The sequence below is a fragment of the Anopheles arabiensis genome, chromosome 2, assembly GCF_016920715.1.
Source record: "Anopheles arabiensis isolate DONGOLA chromosome 2, AaraD3, whole genome shotgun sequence".
In the NCBI taxonomy this organism is placed as follows: domain Eukaryota; kingdom Metazoa; phylum Arthropoda; class Insecta; order Diptera; family Culicidae; genus Anopheles; species Anopheles arabiensis.
This window is the reverse complement of record NC_053517.1, coordinates 18071747-18097201: the sequence shown is the minus strand read 5'-3', so window position 1 is coordinate 18097201 and position 25455 is coordinate 18071747. Positions and strand designations below refer to the sequence as shown.

The following is a 25455-nucleotide window of genomic DNA, read 5'->3' as shown; positions in this document are numbered from 1 at the left end:
TAGCTCGGCCCTACGATGAGAAACTCTTAATGATGGCAAAACAACCATCCATTTTCCACGAGCGCCTTACACGCCGTGTGTCTGTTGTGGTTAGAAAAAAGGGAGATTTTTTCCTTCCACTTCCACTTAGCTTCCAGTCTAGCCAGTCTAACCTCGGTCGGGGAGTCGCTAGTCGTTAGTGCTAAAAGGAAGAAAACAACAAAGCTGAAAACCTACGCTCCACTGCTTTAGCTTTAGCAAGGATTACAGAAACCATTTATCACCTCCCACCGATGGCGCGTGAAGTGTGAACAACGTGATCACGTCACCAAACGCCCCGAAGCTCGTTCACACTATCAATCCACACAGGGGCAAGCTTATCTTTAGTGCTGCACTGGTTTATACCGTACCACAATACACAATACCTTAAAGCGCCCCTTTAACCAGCCAACACAACCTTCTCGTTTACCTACTTCTTTTTTTTATTTCGCTGCGCGTGAGTGTGTGTCTGTGGTTTCACATTCACGCACGACGCACGACAACGTGCAAAAGGTTGTACACACAAGGGAAACTCTAACACGCGCGCGACTACACCTTACGGCAATCACTCACACGGTCCGAGTTTGAAGACGAAATGACGACGACTGAACTCTGAGCTGGTTCGGTCTAGTGTCGGGCCAGCCAACCACCGACCACCGTCTTTAGGTCTGTGTGCAGCACCGATAGCCCTTAGGGAGAGGAGAAAGGAAAGGAGAGAGAGAGAGATTTAGAGCGAGAACGAAGGAGAGAGAGAGTGTGTGGGAAAGTCATCCTGGTCGCACCCACGCGCCAACGTTCTCGTCCCATCGCTTGGTGCCGAACCGGAGCGAAGATCCAATCTCCGTGGAGACGCGTTGCCTAGGATGCCTGACCCCGGCCGCTCGGCTACTGTGACGTTGCAGCACGATACGAACGGCCACAAAACACGGGGTGAACGGTAAAAGAGCAGCCGTTTTTTTTTGGGTGTATGCGGTCCCCTACACAGCAGACGGAAACGAACGTCTCGAAGGCGCCTTCAAAGTTCGATTGACGCGACAGGCGTCTTCCAGCGTTTACCCCGCGCACACACAACACACAAAAGCGTACTGTGTTTGTCCCTAAACAATTGCATTGCATGTGAGAATGTGGGTGGGTTTTGCGTGGCGCGTTGCCCACCACATCCACTGCCCGTCCTGGTGTGTGATGCAACACAAACGGTTGTGTCGTTCGGTCACTCCGCTTGTACTCTCTCTCTCTTCTTTTCCTCTCAGACAAACAACCACGAAGCGGGTACCGGGATGGGGGTTTGGGAAAAGAGTTTTTCCCGGATTAAGCTATTGTTTACACTCTTTGTGCTCTCTGTGCCCGTTTGTTAATATTGGTCGGCTTTGTTTGCTACGGGCATGGTATGGTGCTGTCGAGATGCATTTTCATTTCAAATTGAAAGCACTAAACGTTTTGAACTCGATGCTTTGCGGGCGAACAAAGTTTGCCGGCAGCAGCAGCAGCTAAACGCAGCTGGGTTGTTATCATTTGTGACATTTATTTTCTGGTAGCACGTGACTACTTACACCCTGCAACTTACGTAAATTGGGTTTTTTTGGAAATGTGTTTCGCCCACGTGTCCCATTGCTCGAAAAGCATGGAGACGCCTGGTATTTCACGATTAGTGAGAGACTGTTTTACTATAAGGCAATGGAAAGTATATTCAGCCGAAAAGTAGGATTATATGACATTTCAAGCGTATAATGTTAGTTGAGTTTTTTTTTTCTAAAAGCCCAACTATTCCAAATCAAATATTGCGTTAAAATATAAAACTTCACCTCAACAGTATCAGGAAATGGATATTCTTACAATGTTAAATAAGTTTGAGACAACAAATCTCTTACAATTTATGTTTGTTTTACATCAATGTGAAGCTTTTCTTATGAAACTTTCCACATTTAGTTTACCCTTTCCACAACCTCCTTCCTCCCTGCCCTTTCCATCCCGTAAACCAAAGGAAGCTTGTCGCATAGTCAATCCACCCCAACCGTTACAGGTCGCGCAACAAAACGCATCGCGCTCCGTGTATAGCTTCGGCTCTTTTTGTGTGTATCGAAACACACCCGAACCAGCAGCCCAAAAGACCCGAACGCTGCGAACGACGATGCCGACCACGCGGCGACATCGTCCTTCGCTGCATTCGGTGTCTCTGCTGGGCCAAACGTTGGCCGACGCTCCAGCAAGCATCCGGGTGCTCGGGGCTTTGGTTGCCCGGTTGCCCATTTATTAGCTTTGTTTTTGTAGCTTCTTCTTACAGCGCCCCATATACTTCGCACACACACACACACACAAACACACACTTGGCACAAAGCGCATCAGTTGCAACCGAAGGACAACGACTCTTCTGACGACTCGGCACTCCATCGGCGTGTGTGCATTGTAACAGCTGACCAATTTTGTATTCTTCCCTTTTGGTTGTTTTCCCCCGCCTGCGGAAGAGCGTTGGCGTGTTCGGCTGAACGTGTCCACACTCTGTCACGTGACCGTTTTAATACCAAGGCCTGTTTCCAGGGACTCAACTGCGAGTTAGAAACTAATATTCAAAATTAGACGAACAACAATCGCTTATCAAACTGGATGGTTGCCGCAAAACGGAATGTTTGGAAGACGGTGCTTGTGTCGCGCGAACATCCCCGGGAGGAGTGTGCGGTAAACGGTGAAGGACGTTTGAAGGTTACGCAACGTTATCGTACGCTTTTCCCCGGATTTTTTCAGCACCAAAGAGGGAAAAAAAGTATTTGTACCAAGTACTTGAAGCCTACTATTCTGTAAGAAGCTTCCAGCTAAATTATATTATTATCTAGTAAAACAATGTTTTTATACATGTTTTACTCTACTCTTCAATTTACGCCCAATTTGCTCTGCTACTAGAAGCAACTGTACCACCATCAACAAACCATTCGCCGAACAGTGTTTCGGTGAAAATTAACCAGCCAGCGTACACAAACAAGCTGTTTAAGATAAGCATCGCCACTTCTTTTTGCCCTTGGCAGTTTTTCTGGCCTTTTCTGGCGTTACCAATCACTAGCATCATGGCCTGCCCAACCTATTTCCATCACGTCGGACGGTTTGGTTGGCTCGGTTAGCCAGCATCTTCCAAGTTAAGAGCAGCTCGTTCCCCTTTTTTGCCACACATCTTCATCCTCTCCCGGGGTAGCCCCATCCATTAGAAGGCCTAGCCGGTGGTGGTGATGGTGGTGTTTATGCGAATCGTTTCAATAAATTTGCATACACTCTTTGGCCCTCTAGTCGGTGTGCTTGTGCTGTGCCTTCCTTTTCTCAAGGGCGCTTTCTGGCACAACGGCAAAAAGTGATCCAACTCAGTAGGCTCTGGACTGGATCAACTCGGAGTGGTGGAGATTTTTTCAAATGTACGCCGGCGGGTGAATTTGTGTAATTGTATGTGTGGTTCTGTGTGTGTTTGTGTGTTTTTTTATGAAACTTTGATTGTTTTGCATAAACGGTTCAATGTGGCACCACCACCGGCACCAGTTGGGCCAGTACGGAAATATGGGAAAATAATTAGCCGTAACGGTTGGCAGGCAGAACGGCGAACAAACTGGGTCATTTCAATGGCATCGCTTCGATCGGGGGATAGGCGTTTTGGGGTAGGAGAGTTATTTAAATGAGAAAAGGGAGGTACACAAACAGACGCTGGTGATGATTTTCATTTAACGGTAGTATTTGCTAATTGTTGATTATGATTTGTTTGAGGGCGGAGATTACATATAACCATCGTCAATGCGGGAGCCATCTTGTTTTACACTATTATGCTACGTCCAACTGGCATTATCGCACGATTTGGTAGACTCAGTTGATTTGCGACACGTGATCTTTCATATTTCTGCAGATTTTCTGTTCAAAGTTTTTCAAGATCAAATGTGTAAACAGCTTCAAGAGAAGACCTTCTATTCGCACATCAAGCACCAGACTGGCCACCCGACCTTCATCGAAATCGTTGTCTCGAACACTCTCCAACGATGTGTACTAGATCGATTTCATATGCGAAAGTCAAAATAACTCGTTTTCTGTGCTTGCTCTGTTTCTATTTTTTTATTTTACAATTTTAAATAAACTTATTTTGAATATTTTTTAAATCGTTCGTTATGTTCAATCCTTTTCCCTACAATCAGCTTTTAAGGAATAGTGTAACCAATTTGGAGATTTCGTAAAAACAATTATGTTGCTTATACACCTTTGGTATCATAATTGAGCTCAAATTAATAATCACAACATCAACAAAAATTAAAATATTTAAACTTCATCATCTTCCTTTTGGTATAAAAAATTGAGAGTAATTTTCTTACCATAAACACACAAAAATTAACAAAATCACCTTCCTGTAAACTTTTCTACACCAACCATCACCAAAAGGCACGCCACAGCCGGGTGGCTGTAACAATTGCGCTGTGCATATGGTGTCGGTGCCATTTCACCGCTTTCCATCTATTAGCATTCAAAGCCATCCATTACTGCTTGAAAAGCTGTGCCGAGAAGAAAAGCGAGCCATGTCCAAATGAAGCGTCTGTTGTTCTGCCCAGAAAATGCACTGCCCTGGTACGGTGGACTTTTTTTGTCTATTTTTCTTCCACTTCTCATTCATTTACGCCCCAAGCTCCGTCGTTGTGGCGGTGGCTCTGTGTCGTGTCTTATCCCGTTGTTTGTGCAATTTACACAAACACGCCCTTGTTTTTTTTGTATTCTTCTGAATCACAGCTTCGCTGCTCAGTTCATCCTCACCGTTTAGCTACGGTGAGCTATGCCGGCGGGCGGTGATTTTTCCTACTCCCCCATCGTTGCGAAACCGGATTTCAGCGCAAGGAAAAATAAACGTGTGCACAAAAGCTCGCCCGCGTTTAACGCAACGCGATGCGCATAAAAAGCGCAACCACTGGATGGGTGAATTGAGAGCTAAATGGTACCGAGAAGCAAGCAGTAATACCATTCCTTTGTTGTAACCAATTACAGGAAGTGGAAAGTGGGAAAAAGGTGAGTTAATATACGTATCAATTGAATAAAAGTTTTGCAAAACAAATACCATTGCAGTTCACTTTAATAAATTGATACAACTTTTTCTTCTATTCTCCCCATCTATTAGACAACGCCATCATTTCCACGTAACATACAACACCAGGAAAAGCGTTAGGCTTTTGAGCATATTCATTTCGTTCTATCTTCTACCTCACCTCTCACTAACTACTTCTATCACAAACAGAACGATTCACTCTGATTGAAAGATGCAAGATTAGAAGAAATGAAAATTAAGTTCCTTCCTTCCTTTCCATGCAATCGCAATCGTTCTTTGTTTGCTGCCCGACTCCATTCTGATGATATCAACAGCATACAGTGGAACGTTTTGTTTTCTTACAGTGAACGAATCTGCCGTAGAACATATTTGAATTAGGTAGGAAGTTCCAACAGCATTCTTATAGACTGTGCTACAGATAATGCTTATGATGTTATTTTAATTACCTTTTGGTGATTCGGCATCGAACAAATGGATTATCATCACTCAAATGCAGCTCTACATTTGGCGTATATTACATCCAAGCTGGTGTCTTGATTCGAAGAATTTATTATCTGGCTCCATGTAAAGGTCAGACGTTCTTTCATATTCCTCTCAGAACCCCTCTCCCTGTAGCAGGAACGGAACTGACCGGTAACGGTTGCTCAAACATGCCTCGTAAGCGTTTAAAAGGCGGTTGTGATCGCGTAGTATGAAATACCCATACAACGAAAAAGAAGAAGAAGAAGAAGAGAGCGAACAAAATAAACCAGTATTTTGAACAGTCCTAATAAAGGGAGACGCTACGGTCCAAACACTTGTACGAGCTGACTCGTCTATCCGTACAGCACGAAGTTGCTCCAATTGGAAGAAGGACTTGCTAAAACTGAACAAATCAAAAGCGCAATGAAAAGCCTAACAAACCCTTTTACTCGAGCTTTAAATATAAGCCGTTATTAATTGTGAAATGCATGTAGTCTTTAACGTTTTGCTATGCAGGAAATAATCAATTTCAACCTGCAAGATTATAATAATTTGTTTTTTTTAATAGTAACTGGAATTAATCCGCATTATGAAGAATTTATTTATATATTAAAACTCTGCCTTGTATGACTATGGAAGCGGTACACACAAACTAATGCTTTCCCTATCCCTATTGCGTTATTTTTTGCCCCCCTTCAAACAAGTGCCTTAGAGATCGGCGCCTTGCAAGTGGGCTGCCCTTTTACGGGTGATACATCCGAAACAGGCACACGTTGATCACCTGCATGTACCGGTCCCACAGACACCGTATGTCCTGGTTGTCGCGCGGCACCTCCAAATCGAGCACGCACTGCGTCATGCACTGCATAAACATCTGCACCTGCTCCCGCGTCCAGCCGTTCTGTTTCCACGGTTCGATCAACCGTTCCGTCAGCTCAACGAACAGCATGCGCAGCTCGCGCGTACGATGCAAATTGCATGCGATCATAATGATCGCCCGGTAGTACGAGCGGAAGTTGCTCTCCACCTCCTGGTAGGCGCGCTCCAGCAGCGTCGGTTTCAACCGTAGCGACACCAAGCTGCAAATTCAACGGACGGATTTTAATCTAGCAGCTCGCAATCGGACATCCTTCGATCAACTTACTGCTTGATTTCTTTCTCCTTGTCCAGCAGGTACCGGATCTCGCGCAAGTCGAGCAGAAACTCCTTATCCATCTCGGTGTCCAGATAATCGGCACCAGAGTGCTGGTACGTGTACGTCCAGAAGGTCATCAAAGCCTGCAAAAGAGCCACCGTACATGTAATGTGTCAATTGCAATCGGTTGAAGGCACTTAGCAACCAACCCCACCTGTCCACACTCGTAGAAATCCTTAAAGTTAAGATATTGCAGCTTCCGCTTGGTCGTTTCGAAGCGCAGGCACGCGATAAACACTACCGCCGCGTACTTCTGGGCCAGCTCCTCCGGCAGTATGAACTGCTGCCGGATGTTGCACGCCAGGTTGCCCTGCGTCTCTTCGACCGCTTTGTAGATTCGCTTCACGTTGTCAAACTGCCGGCGGCACGATTTCAACCGCACGCCCGTCTTGTCCGCCACCTCGTCCAGGTCCTTGCGGTTGCGCGCGTTCAGCTTCTTGCCGAACAGCTCGCGCGCCACCGCATCGTCCAGCGAGTAGTAGTGCTCGATCAGCAGCGAACGGTCCTGCGGGCAGATCTGGAACGTCGGCTGCTCGGACAGCTTCGGCGGTGCGTGAAGAAACTTTTCCAACATTGCGTACGTGCGGTAGTGGTCCTGCACGTCCGACGCGATCAGCTCCGGCGGCACGTCCGCAAATAGGCCACCCTTTTGCTTAAGTAACGTGACCGCTTCCACGACTGGAAAGAAGAAACATTTGGTATCAGCAGCATTCGATTTCCAGGTGTTCCGGCGTGCATTGTCGCAGCACTGCTTACATGTGTAGCCTTCCACCCATAGTTGATAGATTTCCGGATCGATGATTGTATAGTTGCTAATGAACACGTCCACGTCAACGTCCGCAAACATAGCTTGGATTTCGGGTATTATTTACGAACGTTTTGAGCGCACTGTTTTGTGGGATTGCAGCGCTGCCCTACTACTTGCATTTGTTTTGATTTTGATACGCTGTGACAGTCGCCACCTGAGCGTGCGCATGTGTGCGTGCAATGGGTGCTAGATGTACCCATGTAACATTTTTTGTTACGCTTGCAGGAATGCATAAACAACACGTGGTTTTTTTATTTCTAGTTCAAATTTATGTTTTCTTCATCAGTGAAATGAGAAAAGTAACAGAAATAGTGAGTGAAAACGCGAAAACAAGAAAATATCGAGACAATGCATTCGATTTGTCAATGTGACGAGAAAAGACTTCGTTTGAAATAGTTGCATTACCCATCGCTAGATGGCGCTGCTCGTACTAAGGGGAACATCGTGCTAACGGTTTTCTTGAATAATTGAAAAAATGCATTTTTCATGCTTATTTTCTACTCAATAAAAATGTGTGCATGCATCAGCGAGGAATGTATCCATATAAATAAAAAATATTTTTAAAAAGTGTAACAACCATTGAATAGCCACCCTCACAAAAAAAATCTGCTAAAAAAAATTAAAAAGCATGAAAAAATCATTTCCAATTTATAAAATTCTACAACAAATAACAGTAAACAATCTTCGTAAAAGTGTACACAAACTTGCCCACCTCCCCGACACTCTCACACACACACTGTAACTCCATCCATCCCTTCGGTTGTACAATAGATTGTAGATTAGCCGCCAGCGCGATCGGTGCGCGATCGGTGTAATTCGAATCACTTCTTCGGTTGCGGCGAGCCAGTACGCACGTACTGATTGCTCGGCTGATCGGACAGGCTGAACGGACAGAGCTGTGTGTTCCTTCCGCCCGGAGTGTGTCTGTTGAACAGTGATTACAGTGGTGCATTCTAGAACGGGAAGCTATTCTAACAAAGGCGCGCCCCAAAGTGATCCGCGCGGTGTCTTTACAGCGCATCCGGCGGGCGGTATCCGGTCATTGGAAAGACCTCGCGCGAACTCCAGCTCCATCAATCGGCGTTCCCGTTCACGATCGCTCAGTACAGAAATGTGCAGTGGAAAGTGCAACTTCTAGGCCGTGTGTCTTTTTTTTTATTTCTCCGCCAGCGCCAAACAGTGTCGTAATTGTTCGATGTAATGAAACTTACCATGCAAAACGGGACCTTTATTCTTGCGATCCTGCTGGGCGGCTGTGCAATTGCCGCTGGCAAAACACAGCACGAGCTTGATAACGATGAACTGTGGGATCGCTTGCTGAAACGAAAACTACACGAAACCAAAACAAACGTCCATGGGGAGGAGGAGGAGCGCCAGGGCGGGTACGCGCTAGAACCGGCAGCACTGCGCGGCGATCAGTCGCCGCTTCCGGACGACGGCGAAGCGGCTGACGGTGGTGGGCTAATCAGCGATATCAGCTACCACCATGACAGTGGACAGCTTATTGATAGTGCGATACTGATGCCGGATGAACGCGATCAGTTGCTCACGCTCGGTGGAAGCGCCCCGCCAAAGGTCGATGGGTACCGGCCGCCCGACACCGTTCCCGATAGTGGATGGGCCGAGGAGGCGGCCGATGACGAAGCGTCTCACGCACCGCTCGATCCAGACCTCGTCAACAGCAACGATGACGTAGGTGACGACGATGGCAGTGGCGACGCTAGGGATTCGCTCCCGCAGGCTGACGACCCAATGCTGTTTGATAAGGAGATAGTGAGCATTCTGCGCCGGCGGCCCGAGTCGCGTGAGATGATGGATCTGCTGGGGCTGGGACTCGCGCCCAACGCGCCCAACGACACGGACCCGAACGATCCGGCCACGATCAAGGAGCAGCTCAGAAGCATGCTCACGCAGCCCATGGATCGAAGGAAGTACTATCAACCGCTTCCGGCCATCGCCGAGGAGGAAGACGACGAGCTGAACCGGAACCGCGTGGCAGCCCCCGCGTCCCTGCTGGCGGATGGGGGACGCATGCTGTCGAACGTCCTGCTGCCGGAATTGAACCGAACGTTGGCCACGCGGCGCGAGTCGCTGCTTCCGCCGAAGGAGGGCCAGCGCAGTTTGGTGATCGTGTTCGACGCGACCGGCTCCATGCTGGACGATCTGCAGCAGCTGCGGGATGCGGCCCGGCGCATCATCGCCGAAATTACGCAGCGCGACAGCAACCCGATCTACAACTACGTGTTCGTGCCGTTCCGCGATCCGCACGTGGGCCCCCGCCTGGTGACACGCAACGTGGACGAGCTGCTGAACGCGCTGGACAGTCTGCAGATCATTGGCGGTGGCGACTGTCCCGAGGCCGCCCTGGAGGCGATTTCCAGTGCGATCGAAGTCGCGATGCCCGACTCGTTCGTGTACGTGTTTACCGACGCGACGGCGAAAGACTTCCGGCTCGATCAGCGCGTGCTGCAGCTGGTGCAGAGGAAGCAAACGCCGATCACGTTCCTGCTGACCGGGTTTTGCGACGGGAAGGGGACGCCCGGCTACCAGGTGATGAACAGCATTGCGGCCGCCAGCAACGGGCAGGTGTTCGATCTGCGCAAGGACCAGATCGAGGAAGTGCTGCTCGCGATACGCACCACGATGGACGTCGACCACGTGCCGCTGCAGGCGATCGATTCGCCGAACGCGCGCGAGCACGCGATCGCCCTGAACGTGGACAGCACGCTGCGAGAGTTCAGTGTGAGTGTGGCGGGCGTGAAGCCGACGATCGAAATCCTCGACCCGCAGCATGCGCCGTACGGTGGCACGCGGGACGTACTGAACCTCGACAACGTGCGGGTTGTGAACGTGGCCGACCCGGCACCGGGCCGGTGGAACATTAAGGCCGGCTCCGACTCGTCCCACTCAGTGCGACTGTCCGGGCTGAGCGAGGTACAGTTTCGGTTTGGCTTTGCGCTGCTCGAACCGCAGGACACGGTCAGCCTGTCGCACCAGCCCGTCCTGAATCGGGCGAACTATCTCGCGATCGAGCCGACCGATGCGCAGCTAATCTCGCGCCTTGCCTCCGTCACGATCGCGTCCCACAACGTGGGCGCTCCCGGTGGGGCCAAGTTTAACTTTACGCTTCCGCTGAAGCTGGTGCCCGGGACGGGAGCGCTCTACCGCACCGACGCGTTCGATGTGCCGCGGCAACAGTTCAAGCTGACGCTGAACGGGGAGAATGCGAACGGGCAAACGCTTCAGCGGCTGCTTTCGACGGCGATGCAAGCGATCGATCAGACACCGCCAGAAGTGAGCGTTGGGTTTGCGCAGGCGATGGACCTCCTGGAAGGCGACACGATTATGCTCGACTGTCGGATACAGTCGCCGTTCCCGGCGATGGCAGCATGGGTGCAGGGCGACAGCAAGCAGTTGGTGGAAAGGCAATTTGAGTAAGTGTGTACCTTTGAGCGGAAATGATTAAAGATCACCTAATTGGGTAGTAGCCTTTAATCACTTCGCTTTGTCATTCCAACGGTCTCAAGATGAACATCACTTCTTGCATTGTATAATCATCTCTTATTTCCTGATGGTATTAAAGTATTCCTCCCAGTATCTGCTGCGTTAGATCGTCGATTGAGAGTGACTGTTCAAACTCCCAGTCACTCCCAAACTGCAGCATTCTCCAATTGGATTCATAGCTTCAGAGAAGATCAGATACTTCAGATATTCGTGATCATTTATCAGATGATCTACTGCGTGTGAGTTCGTTCCGATTTATTGCATGCTAGTAAGACCCGGTCTGGTGGTACAGTCGACAACTCGTACGACTTAACAACATGCCCATCATGGGCTCAAGTCCCGAAAGGACCATGTCCCCATACGTAGGACTGACTATCCTGCCACGGGTATAATCAATAAGTCACTGAAAGACAAGCCGCCTGCCACTGGTAGGTACAGACAAACCTTGACCGACAACGGTGGTTGTGTCATAGAAGAAGAAGAAGAAGAAGAAGAAGAAGAAGAAGAAGAAGAAGAAGAAGTAGGTCCTATTAATAAATCATAGCAACTTAAAGACATTACCAAAGATTGAAAGGGGAGACGACTACATGCCTTGACTGTGCCATGGCTACTCTGAACCTATTCCCTCCCACGGGATCTGCTTGTTCGTCGTCTTCTCTATAGACTTTCGTATCCACCGTTCTGATATTACCCATAAAGATTCGCTGAGAATGTGTGTTTATTTCTATAGTAAATATGATCTCTTTGATTTCAATATCCCTTTGGTTCCACCTTCTGGATTTATCTGAATCTCACCTCTCTTAATCTCCCAGCTCTTTCCCTTAAGTTACCAGGAGAATAACCAACCAATTGCCCTTACCATTGCAGACAATCGAATATCCTGTCCCTGCTGCTATCGAACGTGTCCATCGCGGATGCTGGTAACTATACCTGCTACGCCAAAAACAACATCGGCGAGGACCGGAAAACGGTTGTGGTTCGAGGTGAGTACACACAGGTCTGTCGTAGAAGTGTTCGCCACTCAGCTCAGTCAGTAATCCCGTGCTTAATACCTATGTACAGTGACTTCACTGCAAAAGCCCACCATGCGTCTGCTTCCCAAGCACACGCTAGCCGTCGAAGGTGAACCCTTCATTGCGCTGCGATGCTTCCTCGAGCACCACCACACGGAAGGCGGGGCAGAAGTACACTGGACGCACAACTGGAAGCCCCTGCCGATGGCAAGTGGACGATCGTACCTCGAGCTGACGGATATTGACAAACAGCACACGGGCAATTACACCTGCTACGCGGACATTAACGGGCAGCGAGTGTCCAGCGAGCCGAGCACAGTGGTGGTCGAGTATGCACCCCGTGTGGCCGTCCCGAGTGTGGCACTGCTGCGTGAGTACGGCACGGAAGTTGAGCTGGAATGTGCCGTCGATTCGATGCCTCTGTCGGACTACCAGTGGTACTATCAGACGCTCGATCAAACCGGTGAACCGCAGGTGTACGAATCGGCCATCTCCAACACAAACAGGACGATCCGGTTTCTAATGACTCCCGCGCAGGAGGGATTATATGTATGCGAGGCTCGAAATAGTTACGGTTTTGTTAAGCAAACGTTTGTCCTGGAGGGTGCAGCGAATGGTAAGATGAAGGATTTATATCTTTTTTGTAGAATTTTCAGTTCTAAATATTTTTCCTTGAACTACCTCTCTCTCTCTCTCTCTCTAGCACCACCGGTCATCAAGAAGCCCACAGAGTCGACGATCTACGTAGCGCCCGGCGCCACGATCACCCTCGACTGCGTCTGCGAGCTGTGCCAGCCGCTGACGGACTACATCTGGACCAGCCAGCAGGGCACGTTCGAGAGCAGCCCGGAGGAGACGATCGACAACGTGCGGGTCGTGCTGGACAACGATCAGTCACGAAACGCCGTCCACTATCGGCTGACGATCGACGGCTTCCGGCCGCACAACGTGGCCAGCTATACGTGCATCTTTTCCAACCGCCACGGTGCCGAGGCAATGATCCTGCAGCTGCACATGATGGCACCACCGGTCGTGGACACAATGCTGCTCGATGAGCTCAAGATCGTGCCTGGCAGTCGGCATCACCGGGAACCGGGCAGTCGCATCCACTCGCTGAGCTGTGAGGTGGAGGGACTGCCGGAGCCTACCGTACAGTGGCTTCGCAATGGGGCACTGGTCACCGAAACGGCGCAGATGCAGTTTGAAAACGATAACAAAACCATTCTCTTCCAGCAACCGTTCGGTGAGACGGTGCAGGGTAGCTACGAATGCATTGCGAGCAACCCGCTTGGCCGTGTGTCCTCCACCGTGGAGCTTTTGGTGGGAGCAGCACCTGCTGCGTCATCATCCGCACAGAAGCTGGTAGCGAAAGTGGGTGAAACGGTGACACTGGATTGTACGATCGGTGGCATACCGCAACCCAGTGTACGGTGGGAACCTGAGGGCAGCTTCAGTGAACATCCGGACCAAAGTCAGCAAACGCTACAAGTGACGTATGAAACAGCGGGCTTATACCGATGCACTGGAACGAATGAGTACGGTACGGCGGAGCAAACCTTCACGGTGGAGACGTACGGACCTCCAGAAGTGAAGGGTCCGCTGGATATATCGCTACAGTTCGGTGCCAACCAGGACGTGCTGCTCGAATGCAACGGATGGGGCATTCCCGAAGTAAGCACCACAGTAGGCTCTGGTTTGAAGTCTGCGCAACAACGCAGTTAACACTCCTAATTTTATTGCTTTCAGCCAACGGTTTACTGGAAATTTAACGAAACACTGCTTGTGTCAGCTTCCAATTTGAAGGTGTCCGAGGAGGGACTTCAAATAGCGAACATTTCCTACGCCCAAACAGGAGTCTACAGCTGTGTGCTGGAGAACGAGCATGGAGCGGTGCAAAAGATCCACTACGTAACCGTACGAGGTAAGTTCGCGCTCGCGCACCTATCGCGTTGGCAGGGAGCTAAAGTAGGGCGTGCGGGGCACTGATAGCAGCAACTTCTCGAGCGGAGAACCCACAAACCGACCGATCTCGGCGCTGGACTGTTTCGGACGTTGCGGCCATCCATCCGGCGGACGCCAGGCCGGTTTCTGGCGGCAGCAGCAGCACTGCTGGTTGTACTGCTTCATCGACTCCTCGAACCGTTCTCGCGATACACGCTCCGCTTTGATGCGTTCGCGGTCCCATAGATCCTGCTGGTAGAACGTCGGCAGCTTCATGGTTTCGAGTGTTTCTGATGGAACTTCCGACACACAAACACAACCTGCGTGTTGTGGAGAGATCTGGAACACTATTGCTAGGATTGCTACGAGTGCGACCAATTCTTGCGCCGTTCTCACCGAGACCAATGGTAACTTGGATTGTTTTCTTTCCCTCTTCACAGATGCACCAAAGGTAACTTCTACGCTACCGTCACACGTAACCCTGCTGCCGAATGAAACGACCCAGTTCGAGTGTTCCGGTACTGGCAGTCCACCTCCAACCGCCGTTTGGCTGTTCAACGGGACGGCCGTGTTGCACGAACCAACGCTTTACCTTGCGCACGGCAATGCTTCCACCGGCACGTACACCTGCCAGCTGGAAAGCTCCGAAGGCACGGATCGACACAGCATGTTCGTCAGTGTTCTACGTCCACCGCAACGACTCAGCGGGATGAATCACACCGACAGCCTAACCCCGCTCAAAGTACGCACCGACGAGCCACTGGTGCTGGTCTGTCCGTTCGAAAACTTCAACAGCCTCTTGTGGCAGCTGAACGAACGCGCCCTGGAAGAGCACTTTGATCTAACAGACGTGAGGCTGAAGGAGAATCTGCTCATCATCGATCGTATTCGTGCGCGGCACCAGGGCACCTACACCTGCGTGGTGGCGAATCGGGCCGGCACCGAGCGACAGTCGTTTGTGGTGGGCGTCCTGACACCACCGACCATCCACCGGACGCATCCGGACGAGCTGAGCGATGAGTATGGTGGGGCGGTGGACGATTTGGACAGATCGTGGAATCCGGACGGACTTCCGCTTGGCAGTGCGGTGGAGGTGAATCTACTGTCCGGCGAAACGTTACAGCTGCTCTGTCAGGCAAGCGGTTCGCCCGAACCGTCCATCCACTGGAACCGGGGCAGTGCGGATACGGTACAGCTAGTGTCGCAGACGGCCAACCTGACCATTCCGAACGTGGCGCTGCACCATAGCGATCTGTACACGTGCGTGGCCGAGAATGAGCTGGGCAAATCGACGCAGGTGTACCGGTTGGACGTGATGACTGCGCCCCTGTTCTACGACGAACGAGTCCAGTCGATCGAGGTGTACGTCGGCGAGGATCTGCAGCTAGATTGTGAGATGCAATCGAATCCATCCGCTTCCTACCAGTGGTTGAAAGAGGAGTACGTATGCTCGGAAGCTCCAAAGCACGATGTTTTATGCACGGGACTAGAACTAGAGTTGAGGAACACTTGACACAAAAGCTGAGTTTAGAGGGTTGGTTGCTAGAGCCGTTGGACTGTGCCGGACGTACCTTGTCTTGAGGTCCTCCGACGACATTACAGTCGTCTTTCGATCTCGGGTTCCTTTAGACATCCACGTCTAAGGTCTGGAGCAACCATGACATCAGGCAATACCACCAAGGATCTCGGCTCATTACGGTGCTCTGAGGGAATTAAATAGAAGAATTTTGGAGAAAATAGAACCGGATATAAATAGTTCCAGACCAAGACCTTGGGTTCCTTTAGACATCCAGGTCTAAGGTCTGGAACAACCATGACATCATGCAACATCACCAGGGATCTCGGATCATTACGAATGCAGCATCCGATGCTCTGAGTGAATCAAATAGAAGAATTTTGGAGAAGATGAAACAGGATCCGAAGAATTCCAGACCTAGAAGACGACCGAATTCAAGACATATCACTCATAATAGTTACCTTTTTCATCCTCTTTACCGACAGTGTGGCCCTCGAGGAGTTCGACACGGTGCTGGAGTTCGTCAACATCCAACCCCAGGACACGGGAACGTACCACTGTGAGGTGGAAAACATTTTTGGCCAGAACAAGAAATCCTTCAAAGTGCTTGTCTATCGTGCGTATCCTCCCCTCATGCCCAGTCCCGAACAATCGTTTCACTCCATTTCTTCCACAGAACCTGCACAAATAACGCTCTTCGCGCCCAATCAATCGCTGCTCGCGGGCAGCAGCATCGAGTTGGACTGTGAAGCGATCGGCAATCCCATCCCCGTCCTGAGCATCATCCATCGGGGCGAGGTGCTCGCCTCGACCGCCGATCTCGACGCACCATCGATGGAGCTCGATCGACAGTATCGCGTGAAGAACAGTTTCTACAAAAGCCTCCAGCTGTACAGCTTCCACGCGGTACGCAGCGCACCGTTTGAAATTCGGTTCTCCCTACGCCAACCGAAAGCGACACTGCTCGACCGGGGCAAGTACCTGTGCCTGGCGCAGAATGCGATCGGGTTCGACGAGCGCGTTGCCCGGCTAGACGTGACCGTCCCACCGTACGTGCAGGTCGAGCGGCTGAAATCGTTCGACACGACCATTCGCCTGCTGGAAGGGCTGCCACTGTTTCTGTTCTGTCCGATCGAGGGTACACCGAAGCCGGCGATCGGCTGGTATCGCAACGGTAATCGGTTGAAGCATGGGGCCAGCACCCTGTTCCTGCCCGCCGTACAGCTGCGGGACGCCGGTACGTACCTGTGCTACGGCGAGAACGCCGTCGGCAAGACGGAACTGCTGTTCGAGCTGGAAGTGCTGGTGCCGCCCTCGATCATCAACAGTGTGCTGTACGGGGAGAGCAACCTGTCCGCGGATCAGCCGGACCAGGAGGAACTGTCGCTGCTGGCGGGCGAGAACGTAACGCTGGACTGCACGAGCCTCGGCCATCCGGTGCCGGCGGTGCACTGGATGCAGGTGGACTATCTGGACGAGCGGGCCAACGTGATGCTGGCGACGCGCGAACCAATCGTCGAGCTGTACGACGTGCGTGCCACCGTGACGTACTCGTGCTTCGTGAACAATACGGCCGGTTCGGCCCAGAAGCTGTTCCATCTGGTGGTGCAGGCGGCACCGACGTGGAAGGCGGCTGGATACGAGTACGAGCAGCGCGTCTCGCTTCACCACAGCTTGGATTTGACGTGTGAAACGAACGGTTCGCCGGAAGCGTCCGTCACTTGGGTGAAGGATGGCCAGCAGCTGGGCAAACATGACGAGGGTTTGTTCTTCGGGGTTAATGGGCAAACGTTGCGGCTGCTGGCGGCGAAGCTGACGGACGCCGGGACCTATCAGTGTGTGGCGAGCAATGCGCTCGGACAGATCAGCCGCGAGTTCCATGTGACGATCGATGGTAAGCTTTTCGAATCTTCCCTCCTTACTTCACTGGTAAATGGTAATGGCTTTATTCCCCCAGTTCCCGTAAGCTGGTCGCCCTGGGGTGCCTGGTCGGCGTGCAGCGCTACCTGTGGCAGCGGCACCCAGTTCCGGTCCCGCATCTGCCTGCTGGTGAACGGGTCGCCTGCCCACGGCGAACGGTTCAACTGTGTCGGCGAGAACGTGGAGCTGAAGGCGTGCGAGCTGCTGCCCTGCCCGGTGAACGGTGGCTGGGGCGAGTGGACCGGCTGGAGCAACTGTTCGCTGTCCTGTGTGTCCGAGTTCAGTGGTGTCCGGTCGATACGCCATCGTAGCCGTGCCTGCGACAAACCCGCACCCTCGCTCGGCGGCAAGCAGTGCGTCGGCGAAGCGTACGAAGAGGAACCGTGCCACGTCAAGTACTGCCCGATCGACGGTGGCTGGACGGCTTGGTCCAGCTGGACCGTCTGCAGCGAACCGTGCGGATTCGGGCGTAGCTTGCGCATGCGCAGCTGCTCCAATCCGGTCCCGCGCCACGGTGGGCTTCCCTGCGACGGGGCGGAAAGTGAGGTGAAAGCGTGCAAGGTGCAGGAATGCCACGTGGACGGTGGCTGGTCCGAATGGGAGCGCTGGTCGCCGTGCAACAAAACGTGCGGCAAGGGCATCAAGAAGCGCAGGCGGTACTGCAACAACCCGGAACCGAAGGCGGGCGGAAAGCCGTGCGTCGGCCAGAACGTTGAGATCGCCCAGTGCAGCACCAAGCAGTGCCGGAACGATGCGCTGCTGCGCACGAGGAATACGAAGAGAAAACTGACGCCCCTGCTGACGTACGATACAAACCGGGCGCCGCAACCGTACGGTGGTCCGTACGGTGGTCAATCGAACGATTACGAGCCCGAGTACGAGTACGAGGACGAAGAGCTGCCGGAGCAGGACTTTAAGGTGGTGCCGAGCCTGCAGTTCGCCGAGGCGCGCCCGGTCGAGTACGTGGACCAGCCGGAGGAGCTGCCCGCCACGCTCAGCATCACGGTGTCGATGGTGAACTCGGTACGGCTGTCGAACGATACGACCGACTTTAAGCTCAACTTTGGCCAGCCGGCATCCACCACCACCACCATCATCGACTGCACGGACGGGTTCGCGTACAACGCCACGCACGGTGGCTGCACCGATGTGGACGAGTGTCTCGAAGGGCTGTGCGGTGGCCGTGGCCAGCGCTGCCTGAACACGGTTGGCAGCTACGAGTGCGACTGCCACGCCGGCTACCGGGCGGTGCTGTACGAAATGGCGGACCAGCACGACGGTACCATCCTGCAGGACGTGCAGTGCGTCGACATTAACGAGTGTCGCGAGTCGGTGCACGAATGTTCGCACTTTTGTCGCAACACGGTGGGCAGCTACGAATGCTACTGCCCCGAGCGGTATCTCCTGGCCAGCGATGGCAAAACGTGCACCATCAAGCGGAAGCGAAACGAACCGTCGGCCCGTGCGTTGGTGATGCCCCGCTGCCCGGATGGGTACCGATGGGACGGAGACGCCGGCCGCTGCCAGGACGTGGACGAGTGCGCCCTGCAGGCGGACGAGTGTGGGGAAAGCTTCTCCTGCATCAACACGCGCGGTGGGTTTATCTGCGTGCACACCGACTGTCCGCCCGAGTACGAGCTGGGCGGGGGCGAGGAGAGCTGCCTGCTCAACTGTACGCACCACGGGGGCGGTCGGACGGGCTGCCGGGATGGGGCCACCGTTGGGCAGACGATTTCGCATCTCATCATCACGCTCGATCGGCACAGCGCGCGACAGTCGCTGGCCGTCGTTTCGGTACCGGTCGCCCACCAGGCGTACGGGTACGAGACACGCTTCGCTTTGCGCGACCGCCGGTACGCGCACGTGTTCGCGCTGGAAACGATGCGCAAAACGACGGGCGCGGTGCGGCTGTACGCGAACGGGAAGCTAAAGCGTGGCACACTGTACAAGCTGAACCTGGTGGCCAGAACGACCCGGTGGCGACGGTTAGAGTTTGTGCATCATTTTGTCGTGTACGTGTACTGGTTTGATTGAGGGCGGCGCCACACAGCGCGACAGAGCATTAATTTAAACTCATTATCATTTCTGTGTTTTTTAAGAAGCACCTATTAGTTTAGCATTGTAGAGGTAGAACACTTCCGAAAAGAGGGTTAGAACAGTGGTAAAAAAGCGGAAAAATCCAAGGTGTATTGCAGGGGCCACATCTTGCCTTTTTAATAAACTTAACGAACCTTTTTAATGTCGAAATAACGCAACTAATAAGAAAAAAGTAGCAACAATCACTGTTTTAGCATATGAAATGTATTTTAGGATCCGTTTCCGTTTCACAGTGCAAATCAACTGGATAATAAAACTGGTCAGACTACACTAACCCCTTACATTTCGGACCAACGGACCAATTTCTTGCCTGCGCTCCTCTCCTTCTCCTCCTCTGTCTCACACACGCACTCATTGTCTTTTTTGTTTTGCTACCAGCTTTGACTTTGCAATAGAAAATATAAATAGATATATATTTATCCCATCGACGAGTTTAGGATAGAGTTGTGTACAATGTAGAACTGTGTGTGTGTGTGTGTGTGTGTGTGTGTCGATGCTGTTACCGTCAGTTCGTATGCACTTCATCCCATCGAATCGATTAGTGATATACTTTCTGTCCCTTTTGCCGCCCACTTTGCCAAAGTGGACCGTTGCACCGTGGCAGCACTTACACGCGGTATCGAGGTTGGAGAAAACGGGAGGGGTGGAGTACAGTGAGGATCTTACCCCCTCTCCCAATTCTCCGTGGCCCCCGATGGGTATGGTTCTACTAGTTTCGTTTGGTTTTGTTGCTCCCTGTCGAGTCTTCTTTGGTTTGAGATCGACGGCGTCCTCTTTAGGCCAGAAGAACAACGGAATAGCACACTGTCGTCAATGTAGTATCGTTTGTCGCGAAACGAGAAATCTTTCGGGACACACCTACTGATCCCGGAGTGTGTATGTATGTGTGTGTGTGTGTGTGTATACGGTCACGTTTTGCTAGACAGAGCCGCGTGGAAGCACTGGTACGTAAGTTCCTAACCTAGTTCCCATCTCCGACTGACGGTCCACGGAAAGGCAGGACCTGCAGGATGGTGCAGTAGAGTACACTGCTGTGGTTTCAGTTAGAGCTGTTGTTGCTGTCGCTTAGACGCTACATTAGTTGCTTTAGAAAAGTTGGTTTGTTTGTAGGGTTTTCTGTTTTGTACAAAAAAAAACACGCACACACGTTTAGCCTATGTACAGGAACAGCCAGGCCCCGGCTTATAACTGGCTGGCGGATGATCGCGTACCAGCAAACTCAGTGCAATAGTAATGTCCATGAGCGATTGTGTAGCCACAGTATCTTATAACATGTGTTTCTCCCTCTCTCTCTCTCTCCCTCTCTCTAGATTAGTCGTTTAGTTAGTCTGCCTACCGGCCCTCGAGTATGGTTAAAAAGGCAAGGATGATGCTAGGATGGTTTAGTGCTACGCTCGGTATAGTTTTGTATGCTTGACTAAAAAAAGCGTATCAGAGTTACAAATAGGGGAGGAAGGTGGGCGGCTATGCGGGTAAGCTATATTATCAACGCTATTGTTGCGCGCACCACGCACCACTTTGGTAGTTTAACGCAACGGAGGGACTGGGGGGACCTGTTTTGTAGGATGGACCGCCCGGGCCCGTCCCTGTGTCGTCACGTGCGTGCCTATTTTCCTTCGCAACAGGTCCATCATTTAATCCTGGGTTTTAGTTTCTTGTTACATTGTTTGATTTTTTGTAAGCGTAGTTAATGTATAATCTCCATTTTGCACTAATATCGCTCCAACGTTTGTTCTATAGTCGTTTCGAACGAAATCGAAAGCTAGATCAAATTTGCCTAAAACTGAACTGAACGAACCTTTTCTAAGAATGCAGTACGAAAAACAAGGATCGTCTTTTGCAGATTATAGAACATTAAAAACAAAACAGTAAAGCGCTGTTCTAAACGGTAAAATTGTAAAAGTAAAAAGTCCACCGAAGTAAAGGTAGCAGAATTAAAACCGAAACCTACAGACTGCTAGTATTTTTATCCCTATGACAAGAGTTTTCCAACGTCTTCGTTCCTTTATCTCTCTCTGTCCCTCTAAAACAGTGTTCAGTGGGATATAAAATAGTTTAAACTAACACCATTAAAACTAGACTCAACATAGTCGCATTACTACAGTCGGGAGTCGCCCTTTCACGCGGAACCAAAAACAACAACACCGAGTCTTTTTTTGTTTTGGTTACATGACACATTAACCCATGATGTACGAAGAGAAAATATAACCACTATGAAAAATCCGTGTTGTGTGTTAAAACTGAATACAACGCAAATAATTTCACATCCCGTTCACGGCGGCTTCAGCATGGCCTCACGGTTAGCGCTGCATACAGCTCACTCTCCCACACACACACACACTCACCTCGCAGCTGTCGCAGCCTACTTCAGATCCATCTCTTCGCTGCTTTCTTCTGCACTTTCGTTATTACTGTCCGATTGTTCCGTCTGTTTGTTCTTTGTGTCGCGAGCTTTTTCGGATGCGGAGGATGACGACGACGGCTTCACCGGCGCCGATTGTTCGCCACCATTGCTGGGTGCGTCGTCCCGCGCCGCCCCATCACTCCCATTCTCACTGGCACCGGGCGGCTCCACTACCAGCGAAGGCGTGTGCACATCCTCCGACCGTTCACTTTCGCTGCCGGACGAATCATCCTCCAGCCGGCCATTGCCTGCCTTTCCCCGCCGGGGGCTCGTCCCTTCCTCCGACGCTAGCGTGGCCGAGCTGTGGCTTCTGGGCGTGTCCTGCTGGTGCTCTGGATCCTCCTCCCCTACCGGCCCTTCGTGCGATCGGTTCGAATGGCTGCGGCGCTTCCTCCGCTGCTCCTGTCGCTTAGATACCGCTTCCTTGCACCGATTGACCAGCTCCTCGTACGGCTGGCCGTGCAGAAAGCACACCACAATCACGGTCATGTTGTCGCCCCCGATGCCGCCCATCTGGCAGTCGGGCGCCAGGCAGCGCATCATCAGATCCTCGCAGATCTGCTGCGGATAGATGCCTTGAGCAATTTCCTCCTGCACGAACTCGAGCACCGCCTGGCTGGACAGCACGTCCCAGATGCCGTCGCAAGCAATCACCAGAAAGTCCCAGCCCTCCGACACCTCCCGCTCCTCCACGTCCGGGTACGCGGTCACCATCTGCTCCTTCGCCTCGATCTGCTTGTTGCGCTTCAGCCCAAAGTCGCCGAGCGCACGCGACAGGGCCAGGTAGCCATTGACCCGGTTGTACTCTACGTATCCGCCCGCGCTGTTTATCCGCTCCCGCTCCTTTTCGTTCGTCGGTTTGTGGTCGAACGACAGCACATCCAGCCGCCCGTCGACGCAGGCGATCGCACGCGAATCGCCCGCATTTGCGCAGTACAGCCGGTTGTCCTTGATCAGCACGACCACCGCCGTCGAGCCGGACATCTGTTCGCGCAGCGCTTCGTTGTTCAGCATCGCTTCGTCCAGGTCGAGAAATCCCTGCTGCAGCGCATGCTTCACGTCGTTCCCGTACTCTGGCCGGCGGGTTACGTACTTGTGCAGATGCTTGCCCGCGTACTCGGCCACCTTGGCGCCCCCGTGCCCGTCGTACACGGCAAAGAAGGACGTCCCGGGATCGTCGGGCAGGGAGAGTATGTGCGTGTGCGAGTCCTCCATGTGCATCCGCCAGCCCTGCATGCAGCTCGAGCCGACCTTGTAGTAGTCGTTCTGGCAAAATGCCGACTGCTTGGAGGTTTCCGGCTCCGACAGTGACTGTCCCATGTTGGTACTGTAGGGATGTTTGTGTGGTTGTCAAACTTGAGTTAAATATTCCTTTTCAACGCCTGAAACAAACATTGGAAAACAAAATGTTGCGTTAGTTAAGTGTTGTAATTTTATTTTCTTTGCAGAAAACTGTGGACAAGTGGAGTGAAATCATAAATTGGAACTGTTCCCAGAGGAATAGCTGCACGAAAAGCGCCACTTTTAGACACTTTTTTCTGCAATCAAACAAAGAGTTCGATCGAAGTAAATGAATCGATAAGCACACCGTTACGCAGATAAACGTAATCTATTCGTGTGACTAAGAGATAAAGGAAGCGAACGGCCAGGCGTGCTAATCGTTTGTCGCATGAGCGGCCACTTCTTCCACTGTCTTGATGCATGTTTTTGCATACTCGTCTTATTAGCTTAATTAGCTCAAGCAATTACTGCTCAATGATGTCGCTCGGTTTGGTTGATAATACAGCACAACAGCAAATGCAAACATACCCCTGTGCCTGTGCAAAACACAAAACAATCTGCTGTTTTACGTCCTGCTTAAAGCCATCGTTAATGTTGTAACACGCAAACAACACACACACACACACTTCTCCCTCTTGCTATAAGCGCATCCAAAACAACCCACCGTTCGCGGCAATACGCAACGCATCATCGGCTTCGATCGGAAATTTGTCGCCGGCTACCGTTGCCAAACATTGGCGTGATTGCTATTATTCTTCCTTTTTTTTCTTTTTTGGTTTGGCTTGCAACTAAAAATACTCACCAAAAAGCTCTCCTACACTCTTGTGCACAATTTGTACACGGGGTCAACCGATGGCGACAACGGCGTACGGGGAAAACCGCCACAGAATGCTGCGTGGATGCAAGTTTCTTTGTCAGACTAAAGGCTTTGGACAGGTAGACGACGACGACAGATAATCAATCATCAACGTATGTGAGTTCGTTGCATTCCAAATCAGAGATATGATCCTGCTTCAAGGGTTGTTTTTTGCTCTCTCTCTCTTGTCTGGGTTGTGCTAATGTAAACACGTGATGCACGTACGATTATGTCCGCCGATGATGAAGATTGACCGTGACGATGTCGATGGTAGTAGTACAAACTAGAGTTGTTGCCGATGATGTAGTGCACTGCAGTTGTGTTGGGTTAAGCTACCCCTTCGTTAAGATTCTGTTTGAAAAGGAAAGAAAGAAAAAGCAAGATGAGTACCATCAATAACATGTTAAAACAACAGTGCAATATTGCTAATGAATGTTAACAAATCGGTCCACTTTTTCGTAACCGGTGTTGGTGATTGTTTGTTTTTTGTTTCTTGTTTCTGTGTTTGTAACGCAAACGCTACTGCTTTCTTGTGTTCCTTGAGGGTATCAATAGAGTACTTTCCCCCCATTGAGCCACCGGGTTCACCGGATCGTTCGTTTAATGGCAACGATAATTCAATCCTCAATCAAACCACTGCAACAACCTGCGATTGGCACGGCTGAACGAAGAACTGATAACGCCAAACCGACCCACACAAACACACTCCTCACGGCGGTGTTACGAAGATGCTATTTCGGTGCTCTGGGCATGAGCGATTGCTGCGGTCTATCGCACACAGGCCTGCTGCGATTACAAATAAACATACACGCAAAGCGCATCAGCATGCCAATGACCACCACCACCGCTAGTGGACAGCTAATCGCAACGATTAAATGGGAAAATATTGCGTGAAATTTTTCACAGAAACGAAACCATCGGGACACAGGTGATAAAGGTACTGGACTATACACAAGCACAACTCTTATCAGCAGCGAGTCCCACGAAGTTGCGGTGAATCAACAGGAAACCTGCAAAGTTCGACCTTTTCACGGAAACCGTTCTCACACATACACACACACACATACGGCAGCGTTTCCACTCGCACAAAAATCCTTGTTTCGATTGATTATCACGCCCGTTATCTTGGCAGACTGTTGGCCGATTCTGTAAGGGTTGTTTTTGTTATGTAGTGCTGCAAACCGAGAGACCTTTTTCCGACATTACTTGCCTTCGTAGATCGTTGAGGGAAGTGTTTTTTTTTCACTCTGTTTACCAAATCGCTTGCAAGAGAGGTGCTGTCATTTCGCCCAGTTTGACAAATGGCGTCTTGGAAAAACAAGCAATCCGAAATGCAGGGAATTTCAAAATCAGAAGAAAATAAAGAAAAAACTTTTTACGCATCAACAGA

At 51.1% G+C, this 25455-nt stretch overlaps 4 protein-coding genes across 16 annotated transcripts in view; 1 reads left to right on the top strand and 3 right to left on the bottom strand.

The window, feature by feature from the left end:
* LOC120908528 (ankyrin-3) overlaps positions 1-605 on the bottom strand; it is a 123688-nt gene extending 123083 nt beyond the window's left edge. For 4 of the 7 annotated variants that reach the window (XM_040319620.1, XM_040319623.1, XM_040319622.1 and 1 more), the window contains exon 1: positions 453-603. The gene's annotated coding sequence lies outside the window, so the exon portion shown is untranslated. Of the gene's footprint in view, positions 1-452 lie in introns of all 7 variants that reach the window. The other 3 variants (XM_040319641.1, XM_040319642.1, XM_040319643.1) reach the window with 2 other exon arrangements.
* Positions 606-6085: 5480 nt separating this feature from the next.
* On the bottom strand, positions 6086-7691 carry LOC120896919 (acidic fibroblast growth factor intracellular-binding protein). Its single transcript, XM_040301443.1, has 4 exons — positions 7482-7691; positions 6880-7403; positions 6675-6808; positions 6086-6609 (listed from the first exon to the last, which is right to left on the bottom strand). Exons 1-4 carry the CDS (start codon positions 7570-7572, stop codon positions 6273-6275), a joined length of 1086 nt encoding a protein of 361 aa, XP_040157377.1. The 5' UTR covers positions 7573-7691; the 3' UTR covers positions 6086-6272.
* Positions 7692-8365: 674 nt separating this feature from the next.
* On the top strand, positions 8366-19805 carry LOC120898431 (hemicentin-1-like). The gene is made up of 9 exons (XM_040304281.1): positions 8366-10967; positions 11905-12020; positions 12100-12666; positions 12754-13721; positions 13797-13971; positions 14432-15431; positions 15993-16123; positions 16184-17401; positions 17465-19805. Exons 1-9 carry the CDS (start codon positions 8734-8736, stop codon positions 19459-19461), a joined length of 8406 nt encoding a protein of 2801 aa, XP_040160215.1. The 5' UTR covers positions 8366-8733; the 3' UTR covers positions 19462-19805.
* Positions 19707-25249, bottom strand: LOC120898441 (probable protein phosphatase 2C T23F11.1). 7 transcript variants are annotated; one of them, XM_040304320.1, is made up of 3 exons: positions 25090-25249; positions 24012-24416; positions 19707-23310 (listed from the first exon to the last, which is right to left on the bottom strand). In XM_040304320.1, exon 3 carries the CDS (start codon positions 23246-23248, stop codon positions 21887-21889), a length of 1362 nt encoding a protein of 453 aa, XP_040160254.1. In that variant the 5' UTR covers positions 23249-23310; positions 24012-24416; positions 25090-25249; the 3' UTR covers positions 19707-21886. The 7 variants fall into 7 exon arrangements, with proteins under 7 accessions (XP_040160254.1, XP_040160226.1, XP_040160236.1 ...); XM_040304292.1 differs by having other exon boundaries at positions 25113-25249; XM_040304302.1 differs by having other exon boundaries at positions 25119-25249.
* Between the last annotated feature and the right edge of the window lie 206 nt (positions 25250-25455).

What these genes read in the sequence shown, in the direction of transcription:
- LOC120896919 (XM_040301443.1), bottom strand. Translation starts at nt 7,572, where the DNA reads ATGTTTGCGGACGTTGACGTGGACGTGTTCATTAGCAACTATACAATC. An exon ending in ATTTCTACGAGTGTGGACAG is followed by an intron (nt 6,809 to 6,879) that starts GTGGGGTTGGTT and finishes GCTCTTTTGCAG; the next exon opens with GCTTTGATGACCTTCTGGAC. An exon ending in AAGGAGAAAGAAATCAAGCA is followed by an intron (nt 6,610 to 6,674) that starts GTAAGTTGATCG and finishes TTGAATTTGCAG; the next exon opens with CTTGGTGTCGCTACGGTTGA.
- LOC120898441 (XM_040304320.1), bottom strand. Translation starts at nt 23,248, where the DNA reads ATGGGACAGTCACTGTCGGAGCCGGAAACCTCCAAGCAGTCGGCATTT.
- LOC120898431 (XM_040304281.1), top strand. Translation starts at nt 8,734, where the DNA reads ATGAAACTTACCATGCAAAACGGGACCTTTATTCTTGCGATCCTGCTG. An exon ending in CCTGGAGGGTGCAGCGAATG is followed by an intron (nt 12,667 to 12,753) that starts GTAAGATGAAGG and finishes CTCTCTCTCTAG; the next exon opens with CACCACCGGTCATCAAGAAG. An exon ending in CTTCAAAGTGCTTGTCTATC is followed by an intron (nt 16,124 to 16,183) that starts GTGCGTATCCTC and finishes TTTCTTCCACAG; the next exon opens with AACCTGCACAAATAACGCTC.